We start from the raw sequence: 20921 nt of genomic DNA on the forward strand, positions 1-20921 counted from the left end.
ATTATGCTATATATCACCTTCTGTATCTTCTTTTTCACTCTGCACTACGTTTTTAATTTCTCCATGTTACTATGTAAACACGTAACTCATTTCTTCTAACTGTCTCATGATATTCTATAGAGTAAATCCACCATGTTTTACTTATCTATTCTCCAGTGAAGGATGTACAGATTACCTCCAACTTTTCAGTATCACAAACAATGTTTGAATAAACATCCTATTAAATATCTTCTTAGGGTTCTCTGTGCAAGTATGTCTAACATATAGATATATCAGGATTGCTGGTTCCTAAATCCTAGTTTACATGCTAACCAAAACTGCATGAGGGCTCCAGTGTCTCCATTTCCTCATGAACATTGGCATTATCTATTTTCGTCAACCTTCTGGATATGATAGTAGTTCAATGTTGCTTTGACTAAATTAATAATGAGTTTATGGAACTTCTCCAAGCTTATAAGCCTCTTGAGTAAGCATTTTTATAAATTCCCTGTTCATTTTTTGTGCCTATTTAATTGGAATCTCTATCTTTTCCTGGTTGTTATTTTGGAATTCCTTAGTCCTAGGTCAGCTTTTGACACTGCAAAGATCTTTCACTTTTCTCACAGTGTACATTTATAAGAAATTGCCAATTTTAAAATAATTAAATTGATCAATTTTTCTATTTAAAATTTGTGCTTTGGCACTGTTATATTTAAAATAGATAACCAACAAAAACCTGTTGTATACCACATGGAACTCTGCTCAATGTCATGTGCTAGCCTGGATGGGACATGGGTTTAGGGGGTAATGGGTACATGTATATGTATGGCTGAGTCCCTTCACTGTTCACCTGAAACTACCACAACATTGTTAATTGGCTATACCCCAATACAAAATGTTTTTGGTGTTAAAAAAATTAATACAAATTAAAAAAAATAAAAAGCTCAAAATTAAGAAAATTAAGATTTGTGCTTTGGAATTTTAAGAAGTCTCTTCTACATGTATCAGATATGGTAAAGAATGCGTGGCTCAGATGGTAAAGAATCCACCTGCAATGCGGCAGACCTGGCTTTGATCCCTGGGTTGGGAAGATACCCAGGAGGTGGGCATGGCAACCCACTCCAGTGTTCTTGCCTGGAGAATCCCCATGGACAGAGGAGCCTGGCTGACTACAGTCCATGGAGTTGCAAAGAGTCGGACACGACTAAGTGACTAAGCACACACATTGTTATTACTACCATTTACATTTGCCTCTTTCATCCTCTCAAGTTCACACTGGATATGGTGTTAACTAAGAAACCAGTCCTTCCCACAACTCCCCCACTCCCCTAGCTCCACATGATGAGACACTTTTCCTAACATTCTAAATTGTCTGTTCCTTTCCCTAGTAATACATGTAACACAACTTTTAGTGTAAAGAAATTCTATTGTTCTTGTATTTGTTAAGTAAGATTTATTCTTATGTGAGCCAAGAGCGCTTGGTAGATTATTAGTTTTCCTATCCATATGACTCATAAATTACAACAGTTCTTTTCCTTTCTAATTTATATTCTCTTATTTCTTCAAGAGTATGTTAATCAGCAGTATTAATAGGATATTTATTTCTTTCTTAAACAAATGTACCTAAATTTCATGTTAACATTTGCCATAATTTTTTTTTAATGTAAACTTAAATAAAAGAAAATCTGTTCCATTCCTAAATTTTCAAGAGTCTCTTCTTTGATCATAAAGAGGCATCAAATTTTACCATATGTTCATTCTACATATATTACATAAATATATGATCTTCTTCCTTTACTTAACTACTATAGTGATTCATATTGATAATTTTTTTTCCCTAATGTCAAATCATCCTTGCATTCCTGAGATAAAATTGCTTGATCTGGTTCTATTTTAAATATGCCATCTGATAATTTATTTGGAATGTTTAAATCACTGTTTATTTTCAAGATGTAATTATAATTTTCTTTTCGAATATTATCATAGTCCAATTTTAGAACCAAAATTATACTAGTCTTACTGGCAAAATCTACTCTGCATGTTGTTTATCCTTTTAGAATTTATTAAGGTTTCACTTGTCAATTAATTTATTGACCTACATCAGAAAAACTGAAATACACATTGATGGATATATAACTATTTAATAATTCTTTATGCTTTGGATTTCTTATGTTCCTGTTTTCCTCACCCAATAAATAGGATACCACTCATTTTGAAAAATTTATTTTTATAAGAATTTATATATTGATTATGAAGTTTATACTTATGAAATTTCCTTTCATAAACTTTTTTATATATTTTATAATAATATTTGAAGAAAAATTAAGATTAAAATGTGTCTGTATTTACTTAGTTTTAGTGTGTAGATAATAATCACATGAGGTAGTGGAAAGTTATCTTCTTTTCAGAATGATCACCATTCCCCAAACTAATGCTACTGATTGCATAAGAAAAAGTTCATCATGGGGGTGGGGGGTGGAAATATAATAAAAGTCAGGTACCCTTTCTAGCTAATTCCTCAAGGATTGTTATTTAAGTAATATCTTAAATTTAGAATAATTGGAATTTTTGTACCTGCAAATTTCAAAGTTCCATTTTATTTTAAACTTTCCTTTTATTAATTATTTAGAGTTAATTACCTAGAGCAGAAAGAATAGGAAAACAAAAACATCTATGGCAAATATTTTGACTAAAAGAACTGAAGAAGTATATATCTACAAATCAAGGAAGACTCTCCTAAACTTGCTATGTATATATATTCATATAAGTTTCCAATTAAGGTATCATGGGAGGATATTTTCTTTCTTCTGTGGAGTTTTCAGAAGACTTCTCCCCTGGAGAAGGAAATAGCAGTCTACTCCAGTATTCTTGCTTGGAAAATCCCATGGACAGCGAAGCCTCGCAGGCTACAGTTCACGGGGTCACAAAGAGTCGGACACAACTGAGCAATTTCACTTTTCAGAAGACATCTTGGTCAAAATTTTTAAATGAATAGCAGTATACTTCTGCTGCTGCTGCTGCTAAGTCGTTTCTGTCGTGTCTGACTCTGTGCGACCCCATAGACGGCAGCCCACCAGGCTCCCGGTCCCTGGGATTCTCCAGGCAAGAACACTGGAGTGGGTTGCCATTCCCTTCTCCACACAAATATTTTTGCATAGACTTTCTATTAAGTAAGCAGTTATTTACTAATTTCTGCTAATGTACTGTGCTATAGTACTTAAGGCACAGTATTATGTACTATACGTCCAATAATATTATGACAGCTTCTAGTGTCATTAAACTCAGTGTTTACTATGGAAATCAGGCAAGTTGTAGGACATTTTAAGATGTGAATAAATAAGAGGGTGCTGTGACCACATGGTACAGTCAAGTCTGCATTATTTATAGTAGAAATGGAAAAGTAGAGGAAAGGGGTTCATTTCTCTGTTCTTTAAAAGCACAGTGATATTCATTGCACTATTATTTGTAAAAGTGAAACAATGAAGCTGATATTTAAATTATGGTGTATTTATGTGATAGGTAGCCATTAAAAAAATCAATAAATGTACTTAAAAGTATCAGTATGCATAGTTCTCAAAAAAGTGACACTAAGCCTTAAAAATTACAGATTTCCTCTCAAATATCTGAAGGTTGCTTAGTCCGGTATTGGAGTTAGTATGTGTAACCACACCATTGCACTGCTTGTTTGTACACTGGAGTATGTGAGAGAGACAGGCATCACAAATGGTTAATAGATATGTATTATAAATGTTCATAAAGATCAACAAGAAAGCTAATAACAAATTCATAACAGAGATTGTTGCAAAGGTAAGAGGCAGGGAAATTTGATTTTGGAGGGAAACAAAGGGACTCTGCACTAGTGCCTGATGTGTAGGTTCTGAGGACCCCTCAGGAACAAATGACAGTTTCTTTAAGAAAAAAAGCAAAAACAAAGCAAAAAACAGATGCTTTAAGCAGACTTAATGATGTTTTGGCTTATCCTCTTCTGGAAATTATCTATATGAAAAGAAAAGCTATGATCTGAAGGTTGCTTTAGGAGAAGCAGCAAGGGAACTAGCTGGATTTTAGTAACAATAACTACTATTAAGCTAGAACATATCCATTTTGTTAAATTCCACATAAGGAGATCTTGTATTTGGGAGTGAGTGGGAAAGACTTTTTAATACTTCAAAGATCATATTTTAAATAGAAAAATTGGTCAATTTGATTACATTAAGATTGAGATTAAAAAAATAAATAAATAAACGTACACTGTGACAAAGATAAAGTTGATGGATTGTGAAAAACTTTGCAACATCAAAAGCTGACAAAGAACAAAGTAACCCCAGAATAGCAACCAGGAAAAAAGTAGATTCTATTTTTTAAAATAAGCATAAGCTACAAAGAGGTAATTTATCAAAATGGTTACTCAAAAGCTAATAAGCTTGTGAGAAGATTCTAAAACTCATTATTAATTAAAAAATAATTAGAATATTGGGCTAGTTTATAAATTGATCCCTCATGTATCTTTATGCAAGAGATCAATCCTCTATGTCCACATTGCCATACTTGAGTCCTTAGTTATGCTGAACTGAAGGACAAACGTGGGCCTGGTGATTAAGTCAAGGTAAATGCTGTTTGTTCCATGAGTGTGCAGCCAGCTGTTTCTAGCTATCTTGTCTAACTGCAACAATTTCAACTTTTCTCTTGTTTGTTTTCCATTTTTATTCTAAGTACTATTTGTATATGGTTCTTAAAAACCCCTCTGGAGAAAGAAAGTATGCTTCCACATTTAAATAAGCAGAATTATACTGTGCCTGACAACCCTGAAATTCTTGTTGTTGTTGTTTTTTGTTTTAGGCATGACATTATCTACAGAGAACTCAAACACAGAAGTGGAATAAATACTAAAAGTATATCTTGATGAAGAAACTGAGACTTGTAGAGGCTAGCCTATTTAAGGCGACCATGTTAATAAGCTTTACAGCCAGGATTTGAACTCAGGGACTCTAATATCAGAGATTATGTTCTTGGTCACAGACTTACAGTGGAGTCATTGAAATAGAATATAAATAACTAAGAGTGTTTTTTTCTTTTCTTTTTTTTTCTTTGTAAATTTATTTCTTATTACTTTATCAACTGTACTCTGTGTTAGGCACAGTGTTTAAACACTAGAGCTACAAAGATGAAACTCATGGCCTCAGGTCAGACAAATGTTTCATTATATGTCTAATACATACACCATCATAAGCATGGTGGTGGTGACATGTCAGGGTATACTATGAGACCAGAGAGCAGCAACTCACAATTTAGCCAGGAGAGGTCCTAGCAGCTTTCTGAAGAAAAGGTCAGTGAGCTCAAGTTAGCCAGGAACGGGTTTGGGACGTGAAGCAAATCCAGGTAGGTAAAGACCATGGGGAATAAGGCATTGTGGACTTATGTTTAAAGGTTGGGACTAGATGGGACATCCATCAATTCCTTCCATATCCTGACATCTAGGACTCTGCAACATGACCCCATACAATGGCAAGAGGTTTTAGGCAAGCACTGAAAGTCTCCTGTGATAGAGCATCTCTTTTGGTCTTGATTTTCAAATGCCATATGCATCCAACATGAATACAAGGTTAGAAAATCATGTAAACATCTTTTTAAAGCCAAGTCAGCAGATACTAAGCTATATTAATTTTTATATGATAATTTATTTGATTTTTGTTAGGGGTATGTTTGCTTTATGGGAATTGCACATATTTCTCTAAAGTGTGTTAGCCATTCAGTTATATCTGACCCTTTGTGACCCAGTGGACTGTACCCCACAAGACTCCTCTGTCCATGGAATTCTTCAGGTAAGAATTGGAGGAGATAGCCATTCCCTTCTCTAGGGGATCTTCACTGCCCAGGGATTGAATCCAGGTCTCTTGCATTGCAGGCAGATTCTTTACCATCTGAGATACCATATAAATAAAACTTGTTTATTATTATTATTAATATATTTGAAAGATATTAAGGCATGTCATTTGATTTTGATGATTTGATTCATCCATTGAGTGTGAACTAGTAGGAAAGGAGGTCATATTTAAGTTGGATTTTGATGAAGACAGAGGATGGGGGATGAACATTTTAGGCAGATGGAACAGGATAAATACATGGATGTAAAAGAAGATGATCAATTCACAGAAAAAAATAGAATTTAAGGCTCAGGAGAAGGGACCAGTTTGTGTTTGAAACTGTAGGAAGTAAGAAATCAAAGATAATAAAGTCTGGTAAGATTGCCTATGAAGTTATGTATGGGTAACTTACATGGTATAATAAAAAGCCTAATTTTTATATTTTGCATGAAACAAAGACCTTGATATTGAAAATGTAGAGGAAGAATCGAAAGAGTTTTGTAGGAAGAAGATAAAGAACAGAGAGTAGAAAAAGGGAGGCCACTAGAAAGCCACCCAAGGAGAGATTTGAAGTCAGGGACAATTTAATCCCTCAAAAACCAAGTTTGCAAACTACTAATGCACATATTTAGCAGAAATGATAAAGTTAAGAACAATTATGCAGTTAAATGTTGTTTTACTTATACAATGACAGATTCTAGCTTTACTTTGTTCTCCTATTAGGCTAAAGAGTTATTGACCCAGAAAGAGTAATACTATAAGAATCCTAGCATGAAACCTAGTTTGAAAGAATCCTCCTGGCCTTCATCAAACATATACTTTTTAGACTTTGCCCCACTCTAAGCAACCAAGAAGTTCCATGGGTAATGGTTTTCAATATCTATTGGAAAAATGGCTTTCTTCAGGGAAGTGAATAGGCAATAGATTCATATTAAAAAGTCATCCCCAAACAATAGTTCTACAGAAGTAACAGCTATATATATATATATATATATATAACATAGTGTGTATTAAAAAACTTTGATGCAACAAAAAGATATAATATATCTTGTATTTATATAATAAATGAATCACATAACCAACAAAGATTAGTATCCAAAACACATTTTAGAATTTTATGCAGATTAATGAGTAAAAGGCAAGCAAGCCAAGAGAAAAATCAGCAAGGAATTAATAGGCGACACACAGAAAATAGAACTGAATTGTTCACTGAGCATATATGAAAAGATGTTCCAACTCATTAACATTAAAATAGTGTTCATCTCTGTAAGAAGACGAAGGGAGGAGAATGAAATTTGAAGGAACTACAAAATGAGATACCAATTTATGCCTCTTATTTTAAAACTTTAAACAGTAAAGAGCAGAACAAATATTACTAAACGCTAACAATTGGTCATCTAAGCAGTAAGTATATGCATGTTTATTTTCTCTAGTTTCTTTTGTATTTAGAAATATTTCTTAATAATAAATTTACATATGTGAGTATGTTACCCTTGTGTTCTGTAAATATGTCCCCACCTATCATTTTTGTGAGATAGAATTGATAAGGGAGGCAGGATGAGTTAGGGGAAGGACACAGGAGCAGAAGTTTAAATCCTAAATTCTAGCACCAAATCTTCCACTTTCCTACTATGTGACTTTGAAACAATCACTTATTTGAAATTGACTCCTCATGTGAAACCTTGAATAATATCCACCATTAATATAAGAAGTTATTGCAAGGAGTGGATTGTTTCATGTACATTAAAGTGACATTCAAATGTGAAGAAACAATATGGAAATTCTAACAACCTGCAGGTAACATAAGTTGAATGAACATACTTTCCCACTTACTCATGGAAGCAGACATTAGAACAGAAAATAGACACATATTTTTTCTTACCGGGTCTATTAGCTGGGAATAGAGTTCATGGCAGTTGTCAAAAATATATTTGTACGTAGAATCCAGGCAAGCCCTGACGCAGTCCTTCACCACCATGCTGGCCTTAGGAGGGCTTTGCAGCTCCAGAACCTGGTATAAAAATTATTTTCTTAAATTTAAAAGTAGAACACTGTATTAACTATATAAAAATAGTCAAGAAATATTCTATAAACACTTTTAGTCGACTTTTCTGTATTCAGGAAAAATGTGGTCTGAAAAATGTTTTAAAGGTAAAAACACCCACCTTAACTTCTTAATATAACAACTCAAGAAAATGAACATAGTTATAAATATTTAAATGGAAACATTTGAAGTTACCCATCACAATATCATTCATTCATTCCACCCAACCACTCAACAAATATTTATCATCTACTATACATCAGACTCTGATGCTGGGAGGGATTGGAGGCAGGAGGAGAAGGGGACGACAGAGGATGAGCTGGCTGGATGGCATCACCAACTCAATGGACGTGAGTCTGAATGAACTCTGGGAGTTGGTGATAGACAGGGAGGCCTGGTGTACTGAAATCCATGGGGTTGCAAAGAGTCGGACATGGCTGAGCAACTGAACTGAACTGATACATCAGACTGCAGATGGTGATTGCTGCCATGAAATTAAAAGATGTTTACTCCTTGGAAGGAAAGTTATGACCAACCTAAATAGTATATTCAAAAGCAGAGACATTATTTTGTCAACAAAGGTCTGTCTAGTCAAGGCTATGTTTTCTCCAGTGGTCATGTATGGATGTGAGAGTTGGACTGTGAAGAAAGCTGAGCACTGAAGAAATAATACTTTTGAACTGTGGTGTTGGAGAAGACTCTTGAGAGTCCCTTGGACTGCAAGGAGGTCCAACCAGTCCCTCCTAAAGGAGATCAGTCATGGGTGTTCATTGGAAGGATTGATGCCAAAGCTGAAACTCCAATACTTTGGCCATCTAATGTGAAGAGTTGACTCATTGGAAAAGACCCTGATGCTGGGAGGGATTGAGGGCAGGAGGAGAAGGGGATGACAGAGGACGAGATGGCTGGATGGCATCACCGACTCGATGGACATGAGTTTGAGTGAACCACTGGTGATGGACAGGGAGGCCTGGCGTGCTGTGATTCATGGGGTTGCAAAGCTTCGGACACGACTGAGCGACTGAACTGAACTGATACATCAGAAATGGCAATACTGCAGGGAACAGCAGAAACAGAAATCCTTTCTTCATGAAACTAAATGTTAGTATAAAATAAACAAAAATCAATACGATATATTATATGGTATTGCATGCTGAAAGAAAAACAGACAAAGCGGGATAGAAAGGGTTTCATTAGAACCGAATTTAATAAAAAGGGCTTTAATAGTAGATGAATTCAGAGAAGAGGGACCAGTGGTAAAAAATCACAGCCTACTGTAGAACTTAGCTTTAAGCAAGGTAGGAAGGAAGGGGACTATCTGAGCAGAAGAGCAACGTGACCTAATACACTTCTTAAAAAGGTTCCTGTATGCTGCCTTAAGGCTGTCTATGGAAAAATTCAGAAAGGCCAGTGATGAGAATAGTGCAGTAATTCAGTCTTGAGAAGATAGTGCTTAAATTATGATCGTGCAAACCTAGGAGGAGGTGTTAGAAGAAATTCTATTTTGGTTAATTTTTGAAGGAATGGATAACAGGATTTTCTGACAAATTGGATGATTCGTGTCAGAGAAAGAGATGTGTCAGAACCGGAAGTGTATGATTAGGTCACCCAAGATGGCTGTCTTGCTTTCTGTACATCCACTACTCCACTAGTGTCTATTTCAGCTACACCCTACTACCTGTCTGATCTCCTGTATACTTGCCCCAGGCCCCATCTAATGATTCATCTAATTTTGAGTGAGTGAGTGAGTGAAATCACTCAGTCATGTTTGACTCCTTGCAACCGCGTGGACTATAGCCCACCAGGCTCCTCCATCCATGGGATTCTCCAGGCAAGAATACTGGAGTGGGTTGCCATTTCCTTCTCCAGGGGATCTTTCCAACCCAGGGATCGAACCCAGGTCTCCCGAATTGTAGGCACACGCTTTAACCTCGGAGCCACCAAGGAAGCCCATAATAACTTATCAAAGGGGTGGTGAAGAGCGTGCTCCTCTGCTGGTTTCTCTGGTAATGGATGAGTCAATGGGACATCAATTCCCCTTTTATCTGGTAACGCCACTTTCTTCCCAGGATGAAGATGACCACCATATTCTGTCCACTGTCTGGGATATGCAGTGGGATGTCACTCCAAGACCTTGTTTCAGACAAGTAAGATCCTCCTATCAATCAAACCACTGATGTCTATTGCTGACTCCAGGCTTTCTTTGGTCTTGAAGCTGGGCAAGCTGGCCTGAGGGAGGCAGCACAACACCAAAATTTCAACCTAAATAACTGGTACAATGGAAGTGGCTTTAACTTAGATGAGCAAGTCTGTGTTTGGATGATCAAAAGATCAGTTTCTGACAGGTTAATACTGATAAGCCTGTTACACATAAGAGTAGATTTCAAATAGACATCTGAGTAGATGAGCCTGGAGTAGTGTAGATGCCTGGGCTAGTGGTAAAAATTGAGAATTATTAGTTTAGAGAAGAATTTAAAGAAATGAAGCTAGATGAGTACAGAGAAGAGAAGGGTTCCAAAAAGTAAACCCTGGGTAATTCTAGCCGTATGGCTTTAAGTAAATGAAAAAGAACAAAACAACAAAGAAACAACAACAACAACAAAAAAAGCAGCCACTGAGATAGGAGGGAAAATAAGTTCAAGAGGGGTGTCCTGGAATCTAGAGAAGAAAGACTTTCGTGGAGAAAGGATTGATAAGACATATTAAGTGATACTGACACTGTAGGATGAAGACTGATGACTGACCACTAGATTTAGCAAAGTGATGGTCACTGGTGATCATTTTTGATGATCATTTTTGATGAAGTGATGGGGTAAAATCCTACTGGAGTTGGTTCCAAAGAAGAATAGATTGAAGATTTAGGATTTTAATTTTTTTAAATTTTCTATAGATTGATCTATAGATTTAATGCAATCTCAACCAAAATCCTGGTGAGAACTAATATAATCTAAACAACTCTGAAAAACAACAAAAAAAGTGGAAGATGCATACTATCTAATATCAAGATTTGCTATAAGGCTTCAGCAAACAATATAACATGGTAATGATTAAAGTATAGACATTTGGAAATCACGGATTCCAGAAACAGACTCAAACAAATGTGACCAACTGAATTTTTGTATCGATACAACTGGAATTCAATGTATAAGGGATGAGCATATTAATAAATGGTATGAAATGGTATGAAAACTACAGAACATGCATATACAAAAAAATGATCCTTGACTCATTCTTCACTTACTGAAAAAAAAAAAAAACTCTCAAAATGAAACACAGGACTAAACATACAGGTAAAATAAAACACTTAGAAGAAAAATATAAAAATTTCATTGTGACCTTAGCTTCTTAGCCAGTAGCACTATCTCCAAATAGAAAAACTGATAAAGTAGAGTTTATCAAAATTAACAACTTTTGATATGCAAAGATAATGTTAGAGAATGAAAAGACAAGGCACAGACAGGAGGAAAATATCAGGAAATAAAGTACCTTACAAAAGATTCGTATCCAGAGTATATAAAGAACTTAATGCTCAACAGTAAGAATGAAAAGTGAGCAAAACATTTCTACAGGTTTTTCACAAAAGACACTCAATTGGCAAATCAGTCCAAGAAAGCACATCAACATTATTATAATTGTACAGAAGGAAAAACATTAAGACGACAATATGAAACAACTCTATTCCTAGTAGAATGCCTAAAAATAAAAAAAAAAATCATGGAAAATGACAAGAGCTTCACTAGAAAATGTAGAGCTGCAACTGGCAATTCTTACCAATTCTTGGTAAAATTTAACATACATTTAACAAATTAGTAAAGAATCTCACTCCTTGTTATTTATCCAAGGAAAGTGAAGATGTATGTTTACACAAAAACATATATGAATATTTTTGACAGTTTTATTTGATATGACCTAAAACTAAAGACTACCCGGATGCATGTAGTACATGCATAACAGAGGATTACTACTCAGCAAAAAAAAGAAAAAGAATGAACTTTAAATACACTCAACAAGATGGATGAATAGGCAATATGTTATACTACAAAGATTATTTCATTCATACAATATTCTAGTAAAGGTAAAACTACAGGGGAACAATAACAAATCAGGGTGTGGGAGAGAGGCTGACTGTAAAGGGGAAACATAAGGGAACCCTGGAGGGTTATGGACTTCTGTATCTCAATTATAGTGGTAGTTATGATAACCACACATGTCAAAACCAATAGAACTAGACAAGAAGAGTGAAATTTACTGTCTACAATGAGGGGAAGAAATGACTAGAAGGAGAAAATGTGTTCACAAGATAATGGAAGGAAATAAATTTGGAACAAATTTGTTAAAAGGACTATTTTGATGAGTCTTCGTATTAAAGGAAAAGAAGGATAAGGGTAGTAACTGTACCAGGGACCTCCCTGGTGGTTCAGATGGTAAAGAATCTGCCTGCAATGTGGGAGGACCCAGGTTCTATCCCTGGATTGGGAAGATCACCTGGAGGAGGAAATGGCAACCCACTCCAGTAATGTTGCCTGGAAAATACAGTGGACAAAGGAGCCTAGTAGGCTACAATCTGTGGGGGTCGCAAAGAGTTGGACATGACTAAAAGTTGGACATGAGCAACTAACACACACATACACACAGTAAATGAAAAAAAAATGGAGTGAAGCAATATCTTTAAGGCTGGAAATGATAGTATGTTTGCTGAACAGGAATATCCAGTGGAGAGGGGAAGACTGATAATTCAGGTGAGTGAGGAAGATTGCTGGATGACTGTTTTTAGTAACTCGGGGGTAAAACTGAGCAGGACTATGTGAGGATACTGGGCACTGGACCCTTTTTGTTCGGTCTCTATGACCTTGTCTGAGTTTCACAAGGCAGGTTCAAACAGTTGCTAATCAGAGAAGTCAATCCCAAAGGAAATCAACCCTGAATATTCCTTGAAAGGAGTGATGCTGAGGCTGAAGCTCTGATACTTTGGCCACCTGATGTGAACAGCTGACTCACTGAAAAAGACTCTGATGCTGGGAAAGAAGGGGGCAGAAGAGGATGAGATGGTTGGATGGTGTTACCGACTCAATGGACATGAATTTGAGTGAACTCTGGGAGATAGTGTACTTCATGGGGTCACAAGAGTCTGACAGGACTTAGGGAAAGAACAAGAAATCAGTGAAGGGAGGAGATGCAGAGATAAGGGCAGAATAGCCAAGAAACAATAGTGCAGCCTTGGTGCAGGGTGCTGGTAGCCTCAGTTCAGTTCATTTGCTCAGTCATGTCTTGCTCTTGTGACCCTATGGACTGCAGCACGCCAGGCTTCCCTGACCATCACCAACTCCTGGAGCTTGCTCAAACTCATGTCCGTAGAGTTGGTGATTCCATCCAACCATCTCATCCTCTGTTGTCCCCTTCTCCTCCTGCCCTCAATCTTTCCCAGCATCAGGGTCTTTTCCAATAAGCTAGTTCTTCACATCATGTGGCCAAAGTACTGGAGTTTCAGCTTCAACGTCAGTCCTTCCAAAGAACAGCCAGGACTGATTTCCTTTAGGATTTATGGGTTTGATCTCCTTGCAGTCCAAGGGACTCTCAAGAGTCTTCTCCAACACCATAGTTCAAAAGCATCGGTTCTTCAGCGCTCAGTTTTCTTTATAGTTCAACTCTCACATTTATACATGACCACTGGAAAAACCAAAGCTTTGACTAGATGGACCTTTGTTGGCAAAGTAATGTCTCTGCTTTTTAATATACTGTCTAGGTTAGTCATAGCTTTCTTCAAAGGAGCAAGCCTCTTTTAATTTCATGGCTGCAATCACCATCTACAGTGATTTTGGAGCACACACAAAAAAAATAGTCACTCACTTTTTCCATTGCTTCCCCATCTATTTGCCATTTATTGATGGGACTAGATGCCATGATCTTAATTTTCTGAATGGTGAGTTTTAAGCCAGCTCTTTCACGCTCCTCTTTCCCTTTCATCAAGAGGCTCTTTAGTTCTTTTTTTCCCTTTCTGTCATAAGAGTGGTGTCATCTGCATATTTGAGGCTATTGATATTTCTCCCAGCAATCTTGATTCCAGCTTGTGCTTCATCCAGCCTAGCATTTTCCATGATTTACTCTGCATAACCATATGTTAAATAAGCAGGGTGACAATATATAGCCTTGATGTACTTTCCTGATTTGGAACCAGTCTGTTGTTCCATGTCCAGTTCTAACTGTTGCTTCTTGACCAGCATACAGGTTTCTCAGGAGACAAGTAAGGTGCTCTGGTATTCCCAGCTCTTTAATAATTTTCCACAGTTTGTTGTGGTGCACATAGTGAAAGGCTTTGGCATAGTCAATAAAGCAGAAGTAGACGTTTTTCTGGAATGCTGTTGATATTTCAGTGATCCAATGGATGCTGGAAATTTGATTACTGTCTCATTTGTCTTTTCTAAAACCAGCTTGAACATCTGGAAATTCATGGTTCACATAGTGTTGAAGCCTGGGTTGGGGAATTTTGATCATTATTTTGCTAGAGTGTGAGATGAGTGCAACTGTGTGGTAGTTTGAACATTCTTTGGCATTGCCTTTCTTTGGGATTGGAATGAAAACTGACTTCTTCCATTCCTGTGGCCACTGCTGAGTTTTCCAAATTTTCTGGCTTATTGAGTGCAGCACTTTCACAGCATCATCTTTTAGGATTTGAAATACCTCACTGGGATTCCATCACCTCCACTAGCTTTGTTTGTAGTGATGCTTCCTAAGGCCCACTTGACTTTGCATTCCAGGATGTCTGACTCTAGGTGAGTGATCATATCATCATGGTTATCTGGGTAGTGAGATCTTTTATTCTTTAGTTCTTCTGTGTATTTTTCCTACCTCTTCTTAATATCTTCTGCTTCTGTTAAGTCCATACCATTTCTGTCCTTTATTACGTCCATCTTTGCATGAAATGTTCCCATGGTATCTCTACTTTTCTTGAAGAAATCTCTAGTCTTGCCCATTGTATTGTTTTCTTCTATTTCTTTGCATTGATCACTGAAGAAGGCTTTCTTATCTCTCCTTGCTATTCTTTGGAACTCTGTATTCAAATGGGTATATCTTTCCTTTTCTGCTTTGCCTTTAGCTTCTCTTCTTATCTTAGCTATTTTTAAGGCAAGCTCAGACAACCATTTTGCCTTTTTGCATTTCTTTTTCTTAGGGATGGGCACTCATCTCACATGCTAGTAAAGTAATGCTCAAAATTCTCCAAGCCATGCTTCAGCAATATGTGAACCGTGAACTTCCTGATGTTCAAGCTGGTTTTAGAAAAGGCAGAGGAATCAGAGATCAAATTGCCAACATCTGCTGGATCATGGAAAAACAAAGAGAGTTCCAGAAAAACATCAATTTCTGCTTTATTGACTATGCCAAAGCCTTTGACTGTGTGGATCACAAGAAACTGTGGAAAATTCTGAGAGAGATGGGAATACCAGACCATCTGACCTGCCTCTTGAGAAATTTGTATGAAGGTCAGGAAGCAACAGTTAGAACTGGACATGGAACAACAGACTGGTTCCAAATAGGAAAAGGTATACGTCAAGGCTGTATATTGTCACCCTGCTTATTTAACTTATATGTAGAGTACATCATGAGAAATGCTGGACTGGAAGAAACACAAGCTGGAATCAAGATTGCCGGGAGAAATATCAATAACCTCAGATATGCAGATGACACCACCCTTATGGCAGAAAGTGAAGAGGAGCTAAAAGCCTCTTGATGAAAGTGAAAGAGGAGAGTGAAAAAGTTGGCTTAAAGCTCAACATTCAGAAAATGAAGATCATGGCATCTGGTCCCATCACTTCATGGGAAATAGATGAGAAAACAGTAAAAAGTGTCAGACTTTATTTTTTGGGGCTCCAAAATCACTGCAGATGGTGATTGCAGCCATGAAATTAAAAGACGCTTACTCCTTGGAAGAAAAGTTATGACCAACCTAGATAGTATATTCAAAAGCAGAGACATTACTTTGCTGACTAAGGTCCGTCTAGTCAAGGCTATGGTCTTTCCTGTGGTCATGTATGGATGTGAGAGTTGGACTGTGAAGAAGGCTGAGCGCCGAAGAATTGATGCTTTTGAACTGTGGTGTTGGAGAAGACTCTTGAGAGTCCCTTGGACTGCAAGGAGATCCAACCAGTCCATTCTGAAGGAGATCAACCCTGGGATTTCTTTGGAAGGAATGATGCTTAAGCTGAAGTTCCAGTACTTTGGCCACCTCATGCTAAGGTTTGGCTCTTTGGAAAAGACTTTGATGCTGGGAGGGATTGGGGGCAGGAGGAGAAGGGGACGACCGAGGATGAGATGGCCGGATGGCTCACGGACTCGAAGGATGTGAATCTGAGTGAACTCCAGGAGATGGTGATGAACAGGGAGGCCTGGCATGCCACGATTCATGGGGGTGCAAAGAGTCGGACACAACTGAGTGACTGAACTGAACTGAACTGGTCTTGATTACTGCTTCCTGTACAATGTCAGGAACCTCTGTCCACAGTTCTTCAGGCACTGTACCTATCAGATCTAATCCCTTGAATCTATACTTCCATTGTATAATTGTAAGGGATTAACCTCAAGGGACACACATAACAAAATCAGTGAACTCTTTATAGAACTAAAGTCTAACACGTGGAAAATGTCAGCACTATTTATTCTAGAGAAGACCACCCGAGGCCAGATGAAAGGAACCAGAGAAACTCAAGAGATTACCTCAGACAAAATCAAAAAAGTACAGGCCCTGAGCATACCCTGATCAAATCAGCAACACTGGACCTACCTCTCCCCCACTCCCCACAGCACTTAATGAATTCTTTCTACTTCACCCAAAACTGTCTCAGAGATTTGATTAAGTACCAGTGCACAGAGGCCAAATTTTTGGCATCAGGAGGGGAGGAAATTAATTGCATGAGTAGAAGATATAGCTATTTTTTAGGAGAACAAATATCTAAGCAATAATAATGCAAAAAGAAATTAAAATATGGACACAGGTATAGCTAAGCAGGCAATGGCAGAGGTGGCGGATGTCCGTGGTCAGAGCTTGAGGAAACTCTCCAGTAGGTGCTCCTCATTTTTCAGTGAAATAGGAAGCAAGGTTATCAGTTATTAGTGAGGGTGGTAGAGGAGGAGCTGTAAGTTTAAGAAGATTTCCTGAACAACACAAGGCTATTGACTGAAGAATGGAAGGTTTGGAGCACTGTGCTGGCGCTCCCCGCCCTCATTTCCATTTCCTGACCCACTCAATGTCAATGGCAGGCATCACTTGTCAATGAGCAAACATTCCTAGTGAGCCTGGATTGGGTATCACTTTAACTTTCCAGAAGCTAGAACAATGTGTAGACAAATATTTGTTGTTCAGTTGCTCAGTCATGTCCAACTCTTTGCAACCCCATGGACTATAGCACACCAGGCTTACCTATCCTTCACTATCTCCAGGAGTTTGTTCAAACTCATGTCCATTGAGTCAATGATGGCATCCAACCATCTCATCATCTGTTGACCCCTTCTCCCCCTGCCCTCCATTTTCCCCAGTATCAGGGTCTTTGCCAGGGTGTTGGGTGTTTGCATTAAGTGGCCAAAGTATTTGAGCTTCAGGTTCAGTATCAGTCCTTCCATTGAATATTCACGGTTGATTTCCTTTAGGATCGACTGGTTTGATCTCCTTGCTGTCCAAAGGACTCTCCAGCACCACATTTTGAAACATCAATTCTTTGGTCCAGCTCTCACATCTGTACATGACTACTGGAAAAATTATAGCTTTGACTATGTGGAGATAAATATATATATATAACAGGTTATCATGTATAATATATATGATTATATATATATAGTTAGTATACACACACACACATATATACACATATATGGACTTAAATATCTCTGGATATAGATAGATAGATAGATCGCCCACCAGTGCAGGAGACCCAGGTTCGATCTCTGGGTCGGGAGGATTCCCTAGAGGAGGAAATGGCAACCTGCTCCAATATTCTTGTTAGGAAAATCCCATGGACAGAGGAGCCTGGCAGGCTGCAGGCCATAGGGTTGATAAAGAGTCAGACACAACTGAATGACTGAGCATGTATGTATACACACACACACACGCGCGCGCGCGCGCACGTGAAAAAAGAAGTCCAGCAAAATAGTTGAGTTAAAGCTGAAATGCAAAGTGAACATCATTTCCATTTAATGTTCTCAGAGATTTTTTTTAAGTAAGTGCCATGTCAACTCATTGGAGAGCTTTGTTTAAGATGGATTTAACTTAAATTTGAGCCAAATGTATCAGAATATCCTAAGCATCTGGGATAATCCTTTTCTCAACATTTTATATTATAACATTCATTTAGCAAAGGCACCACATCTTATTCACCAGGGATGAATAATGCTTATCAAGAGACAGGTAAAACAAGACTTTACCAGGGAATAAATGTATGTCACGTGGAGACAGTGACAAAAAAAACAAATAATAATAAATGATGTACCTTCATCCTAAAAAAGGTGATACTTGTTAGCAGGTCAACAGTTGATTTCAGGTCTTGCAGTCTTTCCGCATTGCTGGCAGGAAAGTGTTCCTGGTTAATTAGAAAACAAGAAATGGGTAAATTACCAGCATTAAGCCTCCAGTGGGAAATAAACTAGCTTTCTGTGGGAAAAAGAAAAAAGGTAAGTAAATCATGAAATATTTAGAAAGTATCACCACAGTATTCTCACAACATTTTTACTATAAAATATTACAGAGGGTAAAAATGTTGGAGATAGTCTTGTCTTAGTCTTAGAAAGTCATTCTTCTATTTATTCCCACAATATAATAAAAATGTACAAAATAATATCATTAATGTGGCACTATTAGGTTACTCATCTTTGATTCATAAAATAGTATTCTTACTGAAAGAGGGAAGGTCAGTATCTATTTGAAAATTATTTTTTATAATTTTCTCAAGATAGGTTATTTTTTTTGAAAATACTTTTGGGAGCCTTTACATGTGCTATATTTACTTTTTTACATAAAGAAACTTTTAAAAGTGAAAAAAGATAAAAATTAGACTGCACTGTACTTCCCTACAAAAAGTATTTGGGATTTAAACAAAAAGTTTGGTGAGAAATGTCATATAAAAACCGATGTTCAGAATTCTGAAGAAAAAGAAAGGTGTAATTATTAAAATATTAAAGAAACAATTTTAGCATTGAGAAATTTCCCATATTAACATGCTTCCAGATAGGCTTTTAAAATAGTCATCAGAAAAAATACAGGTAACTTTTCTTAATAGATATTCAAGAACTCAAGCAAAGTTGGGGTGTCAAAGTGATGGTGAATGTGGTGGCCTCAAGGTCCTTCTTGTCCCCAAATGTCATTTTCACCGCCTGGCATAGCAGTTCCCTTCTCATAGTGTTGGCCCCAGTTCCAACATGATAGATGAGTCAGACAAAATCTGGTATTATAATTTCCAGAAATGTGCATTAAAGATGTTCTTCAATAAAATACTAAAAAAAATGAATATTGAAGAGATACATATGTGGACATATGTAAACACGTTTAGAATAAACCATTAAGTAAAGATACAATAGCTATTAGTACAGATTTTTTGGTAAACAAAATATGCAATTAATTTTTTTGTAATTAAGGTATTCTGTAACTAAAATTATATGTGTCTTTTTACACACATACATACACATACATGAATATATTTGTGTGAGTTTGTGTGTGTTTCACCTGGAGGTAAAGTATAGAACTGTTCACCATGAACTCGACAGCTTCACAAACACACATTGTATTGATCCAGGAGTGAACTAAGCATTACTACCAGGAGTCTCAGAAGCTGAGGAAGTATCAGCAGAATGTCTCATAAGAAGGGGGAGATTTCAAGATGAGGCCTGGGCCACATACTTCTACTCCATGAAGTAGCAGTCGGCCAGTCAATCTGATGACTATTAAAATATTTAAAGAAATATGTGTACATACACACACATACACACACACACACACAGAGTATTGTTGTAGTCTGAAGTGGAGTGAGGTACCTGGACAAGGGATATCTATTTGATTATTTAGGAGACCTGCCTACTGTGACAGGACACAAGATCAATATCTTTACTTCTCTCTTACACAGTGGATACCTTTTTTACAATATGACAAGAAGTGATCTGAGCCAAGCACAGCATTTTACCTTTAGGCAAATAATTTTATACATACCCTATACTTTGACAGGTCAATTCTTAAAGAGTTATGCAACTGGTCCAGTAGTTTTATGAATTTTTCCCTCTGTACAAAGAAAACACAAAAGAGGAAAATGGAAATCAATGATCATTCTAAATGCAGTCCTCACAACAAAACTAGTCTGAGTTAGGGCCCCCATTCTATAGAAGGTGTGGCACTCAGTCTTCATGTCTTGTCTCTTTTGTGACCCTATGCACTGTGGCCCACCAGGATCCCCTGTCTGTGGGATTTTTCAGACAGGAATATTGGAGTGGGTTGCCATTTTCTTCTCCAGGGGATCTACCCAACCCAGGGATCAAACCCATGTCTCCTGCATCAGCAGGCGGATTCTTTACCACTGAGCCACCACAGAAAACCATTTTATAGGAAGGAAGGTCAAAAAGTGTCAGTTATTTCTCCCAGATCATACAGCTGGAATGTGCAGTAGCTGTGATCCAAGCTCAGGTCTCTGACACCAAATCCACACTGTTTCTGTAAGTCACACCGCCTCTCTCTGATGAATGAGACAGTATCCAGAGAGTTGTGTTAGAAAGAGTCCAGACAACACAGTAGTATGAGTCAGGAAGAAAAATATAACCCAACCCCCTACAACCCTCACATGCCACACCATCTTTCCAAAATTAAACCATAGTTTTTTAAAGTTCTCCCATCTATGGAAGTGGGAATAACTACTCTTTTTGTCAAAATCAATTTCAAAAAGCATTTCCCTTTTGGTAATAGACTTCATAATCTGAAAGGTTTGACTGCCTTTACAGTATAATTATGATTTAGTGCTAAAAAATAAGTATAAAAATCAGGTGAACAAAAACTACTGATGCCTTCCTCT

At 37.2% G+C, this 20921-nt stretch overlaps 1 protein-coding gene across 1 annotated transcript in view; it reads right to left on the reverse strand.

Annotated features, from left to right (window-relative positions):
• UNC13C (unc-13 homolog C) overlaps window positions 1-20921 on the reverse strand; it is a 706632-nt gene that overhangs the window by 281917 nt on the left and 403794 nt on the right. Inside the window, exons 17-19 of the mRNA XM_060417920.1 lie at window positions 20072-20140; window positions 18363-18452; window positions 7726-7854 (exon numbers count right to left, since the gene is read on the reverse strand). Coding sequence (XP_060273903.1) covers window positions 7726-7854; window positions 18363-18452; window positions 20072-20140 — 288 coding nt within the window. The remainder of the gene's footprint in view (window positions 1-7725; window positions 7855-18362; window positions 18453-20071; window positions 20141-20921) is intronic.

Source organism: Ovis aries, chromosome 7 (assembly GCF_016772045.2).
Source record: "Ovis aries strain OAR_USU_Benz2616 breed Rambouillet chromosome 7, ARS-UI_Ramb_v3.0, whole genome shotgun sequence".
In the NCBI taxonomy this organism is placed as follows: Eukaryota; Metazoa; Chordata; class Mammalia; order Artiodactyla; family Bovidae; genus Ovis; species Ovis aries.